Genomic DNA, 16,928 nt, shown 5'->3' on the forward strand with positions numbered 1-16,928 from the left:
CATTAATTTCTTTCAAAATACTTGAAATGTTGGTGATATACATTACCTCTGATACTGTTTGTTTACTTTTCTACACATAAACAAACACTAAATGACATTTCATTTGCGCCGGCTCACGAATACGCACGTCTACACGAAGCGAAAAAAAGTGACAGAAAAATTGACATTTGCGCGTGTATTTTCAGAGTTTTGCGCTTCGTGTAGACCAAGCATTATATTGCGTGACTGCTTGTTTTTGTAATAATCTAGTATCCGATCGTTCGTATTTGTGCATGTTCGTATTCAGAATATCCGTTATTGCACAGTGTGTGTTTCTAATCTGTTCGTTTGATTCAGTATAAAATGTATAAATCGCACAGCTATGGATACAACTAGTGTGTTCTCTTATTATAAGGTAGTTTTGTTCGTTTGATTGTTTCACACCATCTCCTATTGTCGTAGTACTAACATAACGTTCTTTTGTGAAATTGTTATTGCTATGTGTTTCTGGTAGTGTACTAACATAACACTCTTTTGTGAAATTGTTATTACAAAGTGTTTCTTGTTGGGTTTGCATTACAGTTTCTTCTGCAAATATAGCAGTTTGTTTTCCGTAATAATCGCCAGATCTTTCGGCAGAATGAATGGTTTCTAAACTTGAGGCTTCGGAGTTAGTAGTATCTAACAGGTGTTTCTTAGGACTCGAAGAGTTTTTTGTTATTGTTTCATTTGCATGAATTTCTGGTGGTATTCGACTAAGAGCGTCAGCGACTATGTTTGCCTTTCCTTGCTTATACTTCACTTCGTAATCGTAAGCTTCTAACTCTAATCGCCAGTTAAGTATTTTTGAATTTATTTTCTCTTTGACCTGCCAAAAATTTGTCAAAATTTCACCTTCTTCACCGCCGAAATTTTCAGTATTATGTCAAGGAATTTCATTATTGTTAATAATGTTTCTATTGGCTGTAAGCCGACTATTCGTGGAGGAATCTACTTCCATTTGTTCTGTATGAGTTTTAAAATGGTTTTGTTGATCTGGGTTGACCTGTGAATATGTTTGACTTGGCCCTTGGGTATGCACAAAAGATGTTTTTGCATTTGTATTAGTTGCAAATGTCTTGTTAACTGCACCGGATTTTTGATATTTTGTTTGTGTCAATTGAGAGGATATTTTTTCATTTGCAGTGAATTTGCAAAGAAATGCATAAGCAGTTTCAATACTTTCAGGCTTAGATGCTTGTACATAACCGAAATAAGGGTGCTTTAGCCCGGCAATGAATGCGGCAAGTACATCGTCTTCTATAAACTTGCAGATGGCTGTCCATCTTTCACTGTACACGCTGTTCTGCTTAGCAATTGTTTTAATGTTAAGCATCAATTCTTTTGTTTTCTTATAATATGCATGAATACTCATGTCATCACTTTGTTTATTCGATCAAAGCTGGGCTTTATATGTGGCCAGCTCTTGACGATCACCAAAAGCTTCTATTAGTACTATTTTTACTTCTTCAAAATTTATCGGGTTACCAGCTAAACACAGCACGTCCTTAGCATTTCCACAAATTTTATTTAAAATAGATTGTACGTAAATAGCGTACACCTGGGAGCTTACTAAATCTTTGAAAATTTTCAGAGTGTTTTCTACTACTGTTAACCAAGACTGTAGCTGTTTTTGATTTCCATCATAAGGCGGTTCGATTTCCATCATAAGGATGAACACGTGTTTCCAAAGTTCGATGGCCTTTGTACCGTGGCTTCATACGCTTCCTGCTTTGCAGTTATTTGTTCTATTTTATCATTTAAAATGTTTAACTGTGAAATCACTTGCGTTAACACATTTTCTGTCGTTCCCATTTGGGATTGCGATTGTTCGAGTGACATCGCTCCTAGGTCAATGTTTAAGTTAGCAATCGGAATGTGAGCTAAACTTCCAGAATCTATTGAATCAGCACTTTCACTATATTCACTATCACTCACGTGGTCGCGTCTGGTAAAAAAAAAGTGAATCACTAATTTGCACTGTTTTAACCTGTCCACTATACTCACATCCTACCGGCTGCGCCAATAATGTGTCGTGTACTCGATGATCGACCGATCGATATATTTCGTCCGTTCTCCTAGACGGTTCAGTTCGAAGAGACCGTTCTTCCTGATATCTAGTGACAGGTGCTGACGGAGAGTAGATGACATATCTCGGGTCACACCTGACACTACCCGTTATACCAGCTATAACTCTATATATATAAAAGTCACCGTTGTCTGTATATATATATGTATGCCCTCGCATCACGCAAAATCTACCGGGCCGATTTGTACCAAACTTGGCAGAAAGGTAGCTAATTTTCCATGGTTGAATGATCTGAACTTCGTTTGTTGATATCCCCATACCTCCCTACCCCTCCCCAACACCTACCCTCTAAAATTAATGAAAAACAATTATAGATGAACAATTATTAAACGAATTTTTACAAAATTTGGTACAAATACTGCTTAGATAGGGACATAGCATGGGTTAAAATTTCATCCATCTAGGGGAAGGGGAAAGGGGGACTCTCCCACTACCACATACCTCAAAAATGGTAAAAATGCAATGTGGGTATCAATTTCGTGGTATTTGTGATCTCTAAATTGAATGGCCTCACTCTTAATGTTCAACCTTTGCCCAAACTCCCTCACCCCTCCTCCTCTTCAGTAAAACAATAGCAATGCTCAAAACGAAAAGTGTAAATTCTTATCACATGTATGCTACTCAAAATTCACTAAGTCTATCTGTACCAAACTTGGCTGGAGTGTTGCAATTTTTTTTCTTTCGAATGCCCTCCTTCCCTTCTCCTTACCAAACACCTATCCATTAAAATGATGAAAAATAATAACAACTCAAAAATTTTGGAATGGATTTTTTTAAAAATTGGTACACATACCACTGAAATATGTAGCCATCATGTAATAAAATTTCATCCATGTAAGGAAAGGATGAAAGCGGCTACCATCTTACCCCTATAGCTCAACAATGGTTAAAATGCGATATGAGTATCATTTTCGTAGTATTTGGGGCCACTAAATCGAATGGTCACAATTTGATTGCTTCATCTCAGACTTCTTTTATCTTCTCCTACAAATATTCTCAATCACACAAAATCAATCTAATCAATTTAATCTAAACATAATTATAAGAAATCCAACTTTCAAGTGTGAAACGTCCAACATTCTTTTCATTGTAAAACTCAAGATACTGAATGAAAACACTCTTTCGTTTGGAATTATTTTCTACCCGGATGGATGAAATCGGGTTAATCAGCTAGTAGACAATTGAGGGTATTATGATCCAGTTCCGCGTTATTGCTCGAAAGTTTCCGCATATTTGCTCGAATAGCAACCTGGGTATTTATACAAGTATTTCAAGGTATATAAATATATAGTTTTTAACAAGTTTCGAGCACTTTGATTTTTAATCAATTTTCAAAACGATCGAGTTATTGGTGTGTTTTATACTATGGCTAAATGGCTAAATAAATCAAAGTGACTTGTCTAAACACAACGTTGATATGAAAAGTGCATCCTGAATTATCATGTTCTTGGTAAATACCAAGATCCATAGAACCCACATATGCTTCGGACACATACGGTCTATAGAGATCCATCCTCCTGGTCGATGGATGGGGGTGCTTGAAACTGCTCGACGATAACGACGCGCGTCGTTTCGTATCCGCGCATCGTCTCGACACGCAGGTGGCGTCGTTTTGGATCGTCGAGACGCTCAGCCATTTTTTCGCTTTTTTCAAAGTGTTGTTTACCTTTTGTATGGGCCAGCGTCGAGAAGTTTATCGTTCCCGCGCTCCCAATCATAATACCCTCAAATATTACAAATCGGTACCTTGCGGAGCAGGGTTGCTTGGTGATCAGGTCCGAGCACATCGCCAATGCTGGGAACCCACCCGACACTAACTCCGTCCCGTCGTCCTACCCTTGCCTCCGCAAGGTTATCCAGCACCTGGCGTACGTACCAGAAACTCTGCGACGAGCGCCAATAACACGTGGTCTGCGACGCGCAGCAACAAACGCCCTTCTGGACCCAAGGGTGGTAGGAGCTTCCCCACACACGCTGTGGAGAAGAGTGTGGGGAAACATAAGCTCCAGGAGGCTGACGTCAGCACAACGCTCCGCCCTATACCTGCTGGCAAACGGGAAGATGCGACACGGAGAGCATCTATTCCGTGCCGGCAGAGCCGATACACCAGCATGCCCGTTTTGTCCTGCTGTTGAAACCCTGGAGCACAAGTTTGCAGCATGCCCTTGCGTTGCTTTAGCATGGGACATCCAGCAGACGCGACTGCAACAAGTTACTCCAGGGTACCAGTTTCGTTTCGTTGACTTGCACTGGCCCGCTCTACACAGAATAAGAGCGGGCACACGCAGTGCAATGCTCTCCGTCTTTGCAAACTACACCATCCACATTATTGGAAACAATGATGTTGCGATTGATGTTCCCGGTAAAAGCGTTCTGTATGGAAAATCATGCTTCTGTTTTCTTGTCCAACGTGTAAAATTGTTAAATAGAACGTTAGGAAAAACTGTTGTAATCTAGCGTAAATTAAGACCGTTTTATAAAAAAATAAATAAATTGTTTAGTATTGCTTATTACATTCCATCTCGTCTCCCATTTCTCTCGACCGTTGGCGCCTCCTGGCGCCTCTTAGCGCCGTATTGATTCCCCTTGGTGCCATCCGAGCAAAAACTTTTTTCAAAAAATTTCAAAAACTTTTTTTATCATTAGAAATTAACGACAACATTATTTCAAGCGGAAACTTCTTACCAAAAGTATTTTAAACCAAGAATTGGCTCACAAATCGCATTTGATTCTCAGGGCAATTCCTCCCTACTGTTAGGTCTTATCCTGGGCTTTCTAGGTAGTAATACACATAATTTGTGGAGGGTTGAAGTGAAATGTAACTAATGTTTGCATTTAAAAAAATAGACAAATTTTGACGACTTTTATGCAAAAACGGAAAATGCTAGCACCTTTCCGTTAAAATCAAAATAAAGAGAAGCATATTTCTTTAAATTTAGGACAAGTTTGACAACTTCATCATTTGAATTGAAGCCACCGTAGCCAAAACATGAAACCAGCTACGTTTGATATCATTGCTGAAAGATGCGAAAAAGATTTGCACAAAGCCGCTTGTAAGATGGTATCCTTTCTTCAGATGGGTTTTAGGTGCAGGTGCTTGTAATCTTCTCTTTTGGATTAAGTTCTGGTGAAGATGCTGCGGTGATCCAGGGTGTTCGCGTCGCGAAATTGCGTTGTTTCTTGGATGACTGAACTGGGACTGACTTGCCTTCGTTCGTCGTGATCTTTATTTTATAGTAAAGGTTTCTTTGATACAATGGTCATCTGTTTAATGTTATCTGTTTTTAGGTTTCCTGCTTTGCCTGGAGAAAGACCTTTTTCCTGGTTCCGCTTTGAGACACTTCGTCATGCGCTCGGTTCGACGCGCGGTTCTCACGCTTTCTCTAGGTGTGACATGACGTATGACACATGCCTATGCTCCGTTAGCGCCTCGAAGGTCGGAGTTGTGTTCTTTCTAATTTATGACTCATTAGCTTAAGAGTGGGTTGACATTGACTCGCATGTTATGCAACATTGTAACCTAAGTCAAGGTTCTTCCTTCTATGGGTTACAAGTGGTTTGTGTTCTGGTTTCTGGGTTCTGGGTTTCGTATGTTCTTCCTATCACGAATTAAGCAACTTATAAAATTTGTCTATTTTTTATGCAAACGTTATGGACGGTGCTGTACTTTTTCAGCGCTCTGGGTCATTATGCATTATGTCATTATGTCACTGGGACATTACGCATAGGGATCGAGGCAGGCGGAGAAGCCTCGGTGCCATTTTTCAATGACCATGCGCCAAATTTTCTTTTGGACTTCATCAGTAACAATTCTGTCTCCATCATTTCTAATTTAGTATGCAAAGATCCCATCATCTCGTATATAGAGACCTCTGCAAGAGAAGAGAAAGGCACATTTACCATTAGAATCTTCATGCACACTTAGAAACTATCAATCGAACGATTGTGATAAGCACGTGTATCTCGTTCGATTTGCACCTGCTGATCTTCTTCCGACGGATCCCACAAAACAGTGTGCGACACTACACAGGAGCTTTGACCTTTGGCAGAGAGCGCATTCTACCATTGATCAATTACGATAGAGCGTCACAATAATTTGCATCCATACAGACTTGAGACTCGTGTTGGAAGTGTTATCAGCAAGTCACGCGTGATCAGTTTTTGAAAGTGCTTTAGTGCGAGATAAACTGTTGAATAAAAAAAATCGTGAAAAAAATGCAGCAAGAGTTTAAACGTTTGCGGACAACTGGAGCGCTGTATCGTCGGTCTGTGGCTCGGGAAAAGCTGCTGCAAGCTGGAGCGGGTTCCTCTGGCTCTACAGCCATTCCATCAAGCGAGCCAGAAGCGCATTCTAGATCTTCGGAACAAGAGGAACTTCATCCGGAGCTTGACGTCGAGGTCGAACCTTGCGTCGTCGATCAAGATGAAAGTTTTTCCGATGACGATGACGATAACGAAGACGAGGAAAACTTTGACTGTATCGATGTTTTGCCTTTGTTAATGGGACTTAGGTATTGGGCATTGTCCACTAACCAGTCTACCCATTCGGTAAACATGGTTTTGAGGCTTTTCCTCAAAACGGACGCCAAATTTCCTAAAACTGCCCAGACACTCCTCGGAACCCCTGACAGCCCATCGACGGAGATAGTTGAAATTAGCGGCGGGCGGTTCTGGTACAACGGAATCGGAAAATCGCTGTACAGCTATTTTCGGTAAGTAACATATTTGAAGGGTATAAACTTTGGGTGAATGGTAAAAATTTTATGATCTTATGGTTGCAGCTCTAAGAAACTCCGTCTCAGCGAAATATCGCTGAATTTTTCAATCGATGGGCTGCCATTGCATAATAGCCGCAATATGCAATTTTAGCCAATTTTATACAATATACACGAGGTGCCAGAAGAACCGGTCATGACGGCTGCTATTTTTTGCGGACTCACGAAACCACTAAACGTGAACGAGTATTTGGGGCCCATGTGTGATGAAATAAACAAGCTTCTCGAGCACGGATTAAACATCGATGGAAAGTGGGTTGTGGTGAGGCTGCGCGCTACCATTGGCGATACTGTAGCTCGGTGTTTTATAAAGGGTAAATATATTTTATATCTGCAGTTTACTTATGTCGTAATCATTTTTAATTTTTCTTTTTTACATCTTGTTCTCAGGTGTAGTTGGCCATAACGGATACTCCAGCTGCCAGAAATGCACCACAAAAGGGCGCTATGTGGCCCGTTATCACAAGGTGGTGTTTACCGGCGTGGGGGCAGAAAAACGGACCGACGAAGGGTTTCGAAACAACGCGTACCCCGAACATTGCAAACAGCAGACATCACTGTTGCAAATTCGCAATTTTGATATTATTAAGGATGTCGTTGTTGGCGATCGCCTTCATCTAATCGACTTGGGAGTTACTAAGCGCTTATGGAAGAAGGGTACCATCAGTCGGAAGTGGTCCGAGGATCAACGAAGAAACATAACGGAGGACCAAGCCCGCATCCATCTTCCAATCTGCGATCCGTGAACTAATCTCAGTTCTGGAAAGGATCGGAGTACGCGTCATTCCTCCATTACGCCGGCTTTGTTGGGTTGAGGGACAACATTGACGTACATCAGTACAATCATTTTATGAAATATTTTTGTGCTGTATCCTTGTTGTCCTCATCGGCGTTTAGAGTATACTGGCCCATCGCTGGGGAGCTGCTTGTACGATTCATTCAAGAGTTCCCTAGCGTCTACGGCGAACAGATGATGACTAGTAATGTTCACAACCTTCAGCACCTCCTGGAGGAATGTGAACGTTTCGGACCACTGTCAACGTTTTCGACGTACCCGTTTGAAAACAAATTATACCACCTGAAGCGCTTGATACGAAGCGGGCATAAAAGCTTAGAGCAAGCCATCAATAGGTTGTCGGAATTAGAAAAGTTTCGATCAGAAAATTCCAGAGCGTTCGAAATTAAAAAACCTGAACTAAAGATAAATGGTAGCCGTGTCACAGCCTGCGTACGGCCAGGTTTGGTTTTGAAAAATGACCCAAAGAATTGATGGTTTCTATCAAAACACGGCGAAATTATTAAATTTGTATCAGCCATCGTGGACCAAAGTGGACTTAAAATTACTGGCCAAAAACTTGACCGAACAGAAGAGTTCTTTGTAGAACCTTTTGATTCGAGATACATTTATATTTATAAAGGCTTTTGCAACACAGTTAATATAATAACACAGTCGTATAATGAAATAACATGTAAGTTTGTTAACATAAAGATGGAGGACGAAAGTAGTTTATTCGTGCCTTTATTCCACACAGTCGTGGAATAGCCAATAAAACATGAATAAAACAAAAAGTAGAATTATGGTACAAGTTCAATCTTTTTCTTTTCATTTTTCGTGCCAAGAAGTTGTAGTTCGTTCGGGTATGTGAATACATTCCTTAGCATGCCTAAACTTATTTCTAAAAAAATATTTATATAATAGATATATTTCTAAGAAAATATTTATATAAGTATTATACAAAATATAATCTGATATCTTCTTCTTGACGTAACGACCTCTTGGACATGCCTGCCCGTTAAGGGCTTACGAGACTTGTTTCCCTGTTGTACGTGGATAGTCAATCCTCTCGTACAGGGGAGGGTCCGGTCTCGGATGGGATTCGAACCCACGCCGTCGAGGTGGTGAGCCCCGGCGCTCATGGGCCGATTTTCTAACCGGCGCTACCGCTCCGCTGTCGCGGACCCCCATATTATATTTAGAAAACATAAAATATCGCACATTATACATCGGATTATTTCACTTATCACACTTATTACCACTGGTTTACTTACTAGATGCTGCAGGCATCAAATTTTTTTGCTGCTTGTTTTCTTCTTTCGATTGACGCATCCTTTCGTTGAAGTTCATTTTTCTGTTAAATTAAAACCGGATTGTAAATAGGTCTAGGATGACTGCGACGGTTGCGTACCGGTCTTGGATGCTGCGCGGGAACACCAACGATTGCGGTTCGCGACTAATCAAATATAAATATCCTTTATAATTATTTATGTATGAAAACTTTCAGCACTTGGAGGTGGGTAACATTTTGTGGAACAAACGAGCCCGAGCGGATAACAGATCTTTACAACACACAGATGGACGACAACATAGAATGAATAACTTGTGCCACACAGCATCAGAAGACAACACCAATCGACGCCTGACGTTTTAACGGTCATGATGTTGCTCCATCACACTGTTTACTTACCGATTCCAAGATCCTTCCAAACGATCAAACTTCTCATCCTTCATCATTAGAACGAGTGGGAAGACAAAGTGTGTCAAAGATAGCTCCAGGCTAGATAGAATCCAGGCTGACAGTACTGGATTTAAGGAGGTTGGAATGTGGGGAAACGGGGCAATGTTGCATGTCACCGTCAGTTGGGGAGGGAGTCGGAATTCCCAAGAATGGCAATACCAGCAGTGAAAATTAGATTCGATGAAACGATCACACCCAAACAAATTGTAAGGTATAATATTCCTAAAGCGTTCGAAAAAGCGGTAGGAGAGAGGCTAGAACAGATGGAGAAAAGGAGAATTGTAGAAAGAGTGGATAGCAGAAAACATGACATATCATGTGTATCACCATTGGTTTTGGTTCCAAAGGGAGTTAAAGATTTTAGAATAGTAGTGGACTTCAGAGAGGTGAATAAGAGAATTATAAGGGAGCCATACCTGATACCGTCGCTTGAAAAGATTTGGGCAGATATACCAAGTGGTAAAGGAAAGTTATGGTTCGCAAAGGTAGACTTAAATGACGCATATTTCCACATAGAACTTAGCGAGGAGGTGCGCCATCTCACGACGTTTATGTCGGCTAATGGGCTTATGCGGTTCAGAAGGCTACTGTAGGGTACGGCCTACTCCGGAACTTGTTACTCAACAGGTGGATAGAGAAAAGAAGAAAATGGTTTCAAAAATCTGGGTTTGTCCAACGGTACCAGAGAACGCAATATAGTGTCCACAGATCGCTACCCGCCAGGGACTTTCTGTGGATTATAATGCTAAGTATGTTGGGGACAGAGCCTAACAAACACCAGTGGTTTTTTCTCAAGTTGGGTTTATTTGGTTTTCTGGACGCCTTTAGTTACGTCACAAATGTTGTGCTAGCGATGTCTAAGACCGGTGACACTGTTATCAATTAACCGTTATTTTTGAACAGCAGGTTATCATAAACTGGTACTTGTAGGGTTTCGTTAAATTCAAAATTCCTAACTGTTCAGAACCTTGTAGAGTTCTGTGGCCTACCTTTAGGCGTCGCAATATCGTACATTCTGCCACCTTAAAATTGAATAATTTTAACTGTTTGCTTTTGGTAATACACACAGCTTTACCAATGGCCTAGTCACTGTACTTCCCTTACTTGTACGCAATGTAAAGACACGCGCTTTGCCATCCTTTCCACGATGCTCCTCGGTTACGCGTGCTAATGGCCAACACGCCGAGTGCACATTATCTTCCTTAATTATAACTAACGTTCCTGGCGTTACTGTGGTTGTACCTTCCTTTGTCCATTTAGAACGCGCCTGCAGTTGTTGTAAATACTCCTTCTGCCAACGGTTCCAAAAGTGCTGGCGAAGTTGTTGAACATGACGCCAGTGGTTCAACCGGTTTTCGGCTTCGTACAGCAAGCAGTGGTCCGGAACAAGCTGTAGGTTCGTTCCAACCAGGAAATGTCCAGGAGTGAGGGCTGTCATATCGTGTGGGTCATCTGACATCGATGTTATAGGTCGGGAGTTGACACAGCATTCTATCTCGTCCAGCAGCGTAGACATGTCCTCATACGAAAGTGATGTCGTTCCTAAAACGCGCACTAGGTGGTACTTCATGGTTTTGACGGCGGCTTCCCACAGTCCACCGAAGTGAGGAGCTCTTGGTGGGATGAACTTCCATGAAATTTTGCGTTCTAGTGTCCAAGTTTGAATGCTCTGCTGGTGTTCAGTTGTACGCAACAGCTTGTACAACTCGTTCAGCTTGTTTGCTGCTCCCTTGAAGTTCGTCGCGTTGTCCGAGTGTAACTCCAATGGCAAACCACGACGAGACACAAACCGTCGTAATGCTGCTATAAATGCTTCCGTTGTCAGGTTTGACACCAGCTCGATGTGTACGGCACGGGTGGTGAAGCATACAAATATGGCGACGTATGCCTTCACGGGCGCCGCCCGTCGGTGGCCACCTTTCAGGAACACTGGACCACAGTAGTCAACACCGGTGATCGAAAAAGGAGGGGCCGGTGTTACTCGGACAGCCGGGAGGTCAGCCATTATAGTTGCTGATGACGATGGTCGGGCGCGGAAGCAGGTGTGGCACTGGTGAAATACCTTCCGGGCGAGATTTCGGCCACTTGTAATCCAGAAGCGTTGTCTGCACGTGTTTAGCATCAGAGTCGGTCCCGCGTGAAGTAACTGTTTATGAAAATGTTCCATCAGCAGACGAGCGAATGGATGGCTGGCCGGAACAACTAGTGGATGCTTCACATCCTCCGCTAGCGATGAGTTGGATAAACGTCCTCCAACTCGGATGATTCCGTCAGCTCCCAGTTGCGGATGTAACCATTTGAGCGGGGACGACGCAGGAACGGGTTTGTTTTGCTGCAAGGCCTTGATTTCTTGCTGCAGGTGGTCTCGTTGAGCCAAGCGGCACAGCACTTCTTCTGCATCCGTCAAGTCCTTCGTCGTCAGGCCGGGGTTCTCGTACGCCCGGCGTTTGGTGCATCGGTTCCAATACTGAACCCAGTACGCCGTCATCCGTCTCAGCTTCGAGTACGATGAGAAAAGCGTAAAGATGCGATGAGATGGCAGCTCAATGGCAGCGCATGCCACAACTGCTACTCGCTGCTCTGCTTGCACTGAAGGATCTGGTGTCGCAAGCAATGGTGGAGGCCATTGATCTTCTGGCAGGCTCATCCAGGAAGGACCCTGCCACCATAGGGTACTGGAGAGGAGATCTTTGCCCAAACATCCTCTCGAAGCAAGGTCAGCCGGGTTGTCGACTCCTGCGATGTGACGCCACGTGCAACCTTCTGTTAATTGTTGCACCTGCGATACCCGGTTTGCAACATATGGCTTCCAGGAGTTTGGTGATGCTCGCAGCCAATGTACCACAGTCATGGAGTCTGTCCAGAAGACTGCCAGAGATCCTGGGTTGACCGCAGTCCTTACTCGGTCGAATAGCAAGCTGGCCAACTGTGCTGCGCACAGTTCAAGCCGAGCGATAGAGTGCTTGCTATTGAGGGGCGTCACTTTGGTTTTTGAGGCGAAGAGCTCCATTGTGCCATGGCCCTGGGCATCGCAACTACGGATGTAGCAGCATGCTCCATATCCTTTCTCCGAAGCATCGCAGAAGACATGGTATTGGATGGTGGTCACTGAAGATCTAATGGCGACTCGCGGAATGCTGATGTTGTGAAGGTAATGCAGTTGCTCAAGAAAGTTGAGCCATTCCGTTCGTAGCTGCAGCGGAAGTTCAGCATCCCATCCCCAGGGTTGTTGGTTGACGTGTTTCAGAGTCCATACACGTTGAAGAAGTTGCTTGGCAACCGCCTTCACTGGGTCAACAAACCCTACCGGATCGTAAATCTTCCCAATGGTGGACAATACCTTGCGTTTGGTTGCATCTTCGTTGACATCCGGGGCTTGGACTTTGAAGCGCAGAGAGTCCGCTGACGTATCCCATATGATTCCAAGTGTTGCCAACGATCCGTCGTCATCATCGTTGGGATATGGGCTGGATGCTCGGCTTTGTTGGTCCACATGATGCAACACCGCTTCCTCGTTTGAAGCCCATTTCCGCAGCTCAAATCCACCTTTGGCAAACAGTTGTTCGGTTTGCTGTTGCAAGGTTTGAGCAGCCTCGGGTGAATCAGCTCCAGACACAAAGTCATCCACGTAAAAGTCAGCGAACCGAGCTGCTGCTATTGGAAACTCACTCCCATGATCCAATACTGTTTGTTGCAGAGATCTCACCGCCAGGAATGGTGCAGATGCGGTTCCATAAGTTACAGTATTCAGCTCATATTCTTCGATGGGATCATGGGGCGAAGCTCGCCACAGAATGCGCTGTAGGGCGCGATCGCTGGGATGTACCCATACTTGGCGGTACATTTTTGCCACATCTCCTGTCAGTGCAATTTGATGAGTTCTGAATCGCATCAGGATCGATGTAGCATCTTGTTGAATTGTTGGTCCGATCATCAGCGTATCATTCAACGACACTCCTGTCGATGACTTGCTGGATGCGTCGAACACAACCCGACACTTCGTGGTGGTGCTGTCGGCCTTAAAAACAGGATGGTGTGGGAGGTAGAATGTTTCCCGACTATCAACTGCTGCTGCCACCTTTGTCATGTGGCCTAAGCGGAGGTATTCGGCCATGAACTCCACGTATGCCTTTTTTGTTTCGGGTTCTCGCTGCATACGTCTCTCGATAGCCAAAAACCGATGGAGGGCGATCGTCCGCGAGTCACCTAGTTTCCCGATCATGTCAGACTTTCTCGGAAGTCGGACGACATATCGGCCGGCTTGGTCTCTGCTTGTAGTGGCCGCGTAGTGGTCCTCACAGGCTCTCTCCTCGATACTCCAACTAGGGAAACTGCCTACGTCTTCTATTGCGAAGAATTTCCGCATCATCGTAGTCAGCTCGTTGGTGTGTACGGCGACTGAACACACCACTGGCAGCGACTGCTCTGCTATCTGGGCTGTGCCACTTACAACCCACCCAAATGCTGTTTCTTGGAGTGACGGCATACCTTCTCCAAGTGAGATGCGTCCGGTTTTTAAAAGCTCGTAGAAGCACGCCGCACCCAGGATGATATCGATTCCACCAGGCTTGTGGAATGTTGGGTCAGCCAAGACGCAGGTTGCTGGAATCGTCCACTGGCTGTGGTTTATACGATGGGCCGGCACATCTGCTGACAGCTTGGGCAGTACCAGCATCTCCAGCGACGTCGAAAATGATGAACAGCGTGACTGGATGGTGGCTCGTACTGATGACTTTACGTTCGTCGCTTGGCTGCCACCAATCCCCGACAGCGGAATGCTCACCGACTTCCGAGGTAGGTTTAAGAATTGCGCCAACCTTCCCGTAATGAAGTTGGACTGTGCTCCACTGTCCAAGAGAGCCCTTGCAGCATGGTTCTTCCCTGCGCTGTCAGTGATGTACAACATGACGGTTGACAGCAACACTGTCGATGGTATCGCCGTGTGAAGCGATATTGTAGCTGTACGGTGTTCTGCTGCAGATGTTGGCTGTTCGTGACGGATCTCGCTGGCGGCACTAGTCCCTTCGTCGTGGAGCAAGGTGTGATGTTTCTGCTGGCACCGACGACACGTCCACTTCGATGGGCACCCTTTGTTGAGATGACCAGCTCCGAAACAGTTGAAACAACGTTTCCAACTTCGGAGCTTGTCCCGTTTGTCTGGTAGCGATAGTGCTATGAAATCCGCGCACTTGCTGAGCATATGGTGACCCAGGCACATCACACACGTTGCGGTCGGTGATGGAGTAACGGTCGACGTGAACGCTTTAGTAGGAGCCGGCTTTGGACGAGATGGTTTGTCCGTATTGCCTGCTGCGCAGCTCTCCAACACTTCACATTGTCGCGTGATGTAGTCGAACGTACGGAACAAATCCGGAAACTCGCCGTGCTGCAATGTAAGCTCCCATGCCTTACGAGTGCTGGAGTCCATACACGACGCGAGGATGTGGGTGATGATGAGGTTGCTGGTTTCATCGATGTTCTTCTCTAAGAACTGCAACCCATCAACGTGACCCTTACACGTTTCTACTAGTGATCGAAGTTCGCTGGCTGATTCGCGTTGCACGGGTTTAAGTTGCAGTAACCCAGCAATGTGCTTGTCGACGATTGCTCTCGGGTTCGCGAACCGCTTTTCTAGCACCTCCCAGGCACTCTTGTAGTTGTTGCTGCTCACCATTGCTGCGTTAATTATCCCTGCTGCCTTTCCGGTGAGTGCCTTGTTCAGGTGGTGTAACTTTGCTGCATCCGAAACAGGTGTCCTTCCCATGATGTCGAGGAACATGGCCTTGAATTTGGGCCACTCTTCGTAGCGTCCGTCAAAGGTTGGCATCGGGACACTGAGGTGATGCGCTGCCGAAGTTACCGGAGCTGCTGACGTTGTTGGTGTTTCGTCCAGCTGTGCCTCCAGAATGGCTGTGCAGGTGGTGTGGATCTTCCGGAAGGCATCGTCGGCGTCCATGTCGACTTCGAGGTCATCTGGCAGGAGATCTATTATGTGCTGCATAATCCTGCCGTGGGTGCCTTGAAGTTCCCGTAATGTGCGTAAGTGCACCCGCGCAGTGGCCGGAGGGAGTTTGTTGTTAGTGATGTCCGGCTGAAGCTGCATAAGTTGACGATATGCCAGCTTCATTTTGGCGCGCAGCACGGCCAACTCGCGATCACTTGGCGATGACGTCGAAGGTTTTGGTGAAACGTGCTGTGGTGTCGCTTCCAATCGCTGGTCACTCGCGCACTGTTGTATGGTGGCTTCCGTAGCCTCTTGATCTGAGTTTTCACTCCCATCGTGTTCTGGTGGTGGGGAGTGCATCACTTTACTGCGAGTGTTCATTGTGACTATTAGTTAGTCTGTTGCACTTTTCACTTTTTTCACTTCACACTGTTTTTAAACTTTACACTGGTTTACCTTTTCGTCTGGATGAGACGCTGGATTCTACCACCGAAGGAGACTCACGCCTTGAGTTCGCTTCCCGTGAGGCACCGATGCGCACTGTATCGGCCTCGTGTGGTGTCCGTGGTCTGCCACCGATGTCCGATCAACCCGTCCGGTTGATGAAGGTTCCAGTTGAAGGGGATGTATAATCGCTGGGCACGAAGCGCTGGATCCACCGAATAGAACTCCCGATTTGGGTTCTCTTCCCTTGAGGCACCGATGCGCGCTGGATCGGCCTCGTGTGGTGTCCGTGGTCTGCCACCGCTGTACGATCAACCCGTCCGGTTGATGAAGTTTCCAGTTGAAAGGGATGTACAATCGCTGGGCACGAAGCGCTGGATCCACCGAAGAGAACTCCCGACTTGGGTTCTCTTCCCTTGAGGCACCGATGCGCACTGGATCGGCCTCGTGTGGTGTCCGTGGTCTGCCACCGATGTACGATCAACCCGTCCGGTTGATGAAGGTTCCTCTTCCGACGACGAATGTATGAAACTATTCAGCGCACGATAGGTTCGCTGCGCCCTATCCGGTTCGAAGGACCAAAATGTAGGGTACGGCCTACTCCGGAACTTGTTACTCAACAGGTGGATAGAGAAAAGAAGAAAATGGTTTCAAAAATCTGGGTTTGTCCAACGGTACCAGAGAACGCAATATAGTGTCCACAGATCGCTACCCGCCAGGGACTTTCTGTGGATTATAATGCTAAGTATGTTGGGGACAGAGCCTAACAAACACCAGTGGTTTTTTCTCAAGTTGGGTTTATTTGGTTTTCTGGACGCCTTTAGTTACGTCACAAATGTTGTGCTAGCGATGTCTAAGACCGGTGACACTGTTATCAATTAACCGTTATTTTTGAACAGCAGGTTATCATAAACTGGTACTTGTAGGGTTTCGTTAAATTCAAAATTCCTAACTGTTCAGAACCTTGTAGAGTTCTGTGGCCTACCTTTAGGCGTCGCAATATCGTACAGCTACCATTTGGATTATCACGTGCGCCGGAGGACTTCCAGCGTGCAATGGAGAGAGTGTTTGCAAATTTTAAGAATACTAGGTAAAACGGCCCGGTTACACGGCCCAGTTACAGGACCCAGTTACAGGACCCG

The 16,928-nt window shown here is 45.1% G+C and overlaps 1 protein-coding gene across 1 annotated transcript; it reads right to left on the reverse strand.

Moving 5' to 3' along the window:
- Positions 1-113: 113 nt before the first annotated feature.
- Positions 114-15,723, reverse strand: LOC131291232 (uncharacterized). The gene is made up of 3 exons (XM_058320418.1): positions 10,503-15,723; positions 9,348-9,462; positions 114-129 (listed from the first exon to the last, which is right to left on the reverse strand). Exons 1-3 carry the CDS (start codon positions 15,721-15,723, stop codon positions 114-116), a joined length of 5,352 nt encoding a protein of 1,783 aa, XP_058176401.1.
- Between the last annotated feature and the right edge of the window lie 1,205 nt (positions 15,724-16,928).

This window comes from Anopheles ziemanni, chromosome X (genome assembly GCF_943734765.1).
Source record: "Anopheles ziemanni chromosome X, idAnoZiCoDA_A2_x.2, whole genome shotgun sequence".
Taxonomy (NCBI): Eukaryota; Metazoa; Arthropoda; class Insecta; order Diptera; family Culicidae; genus Anopheles; species Anopheles ziemanni.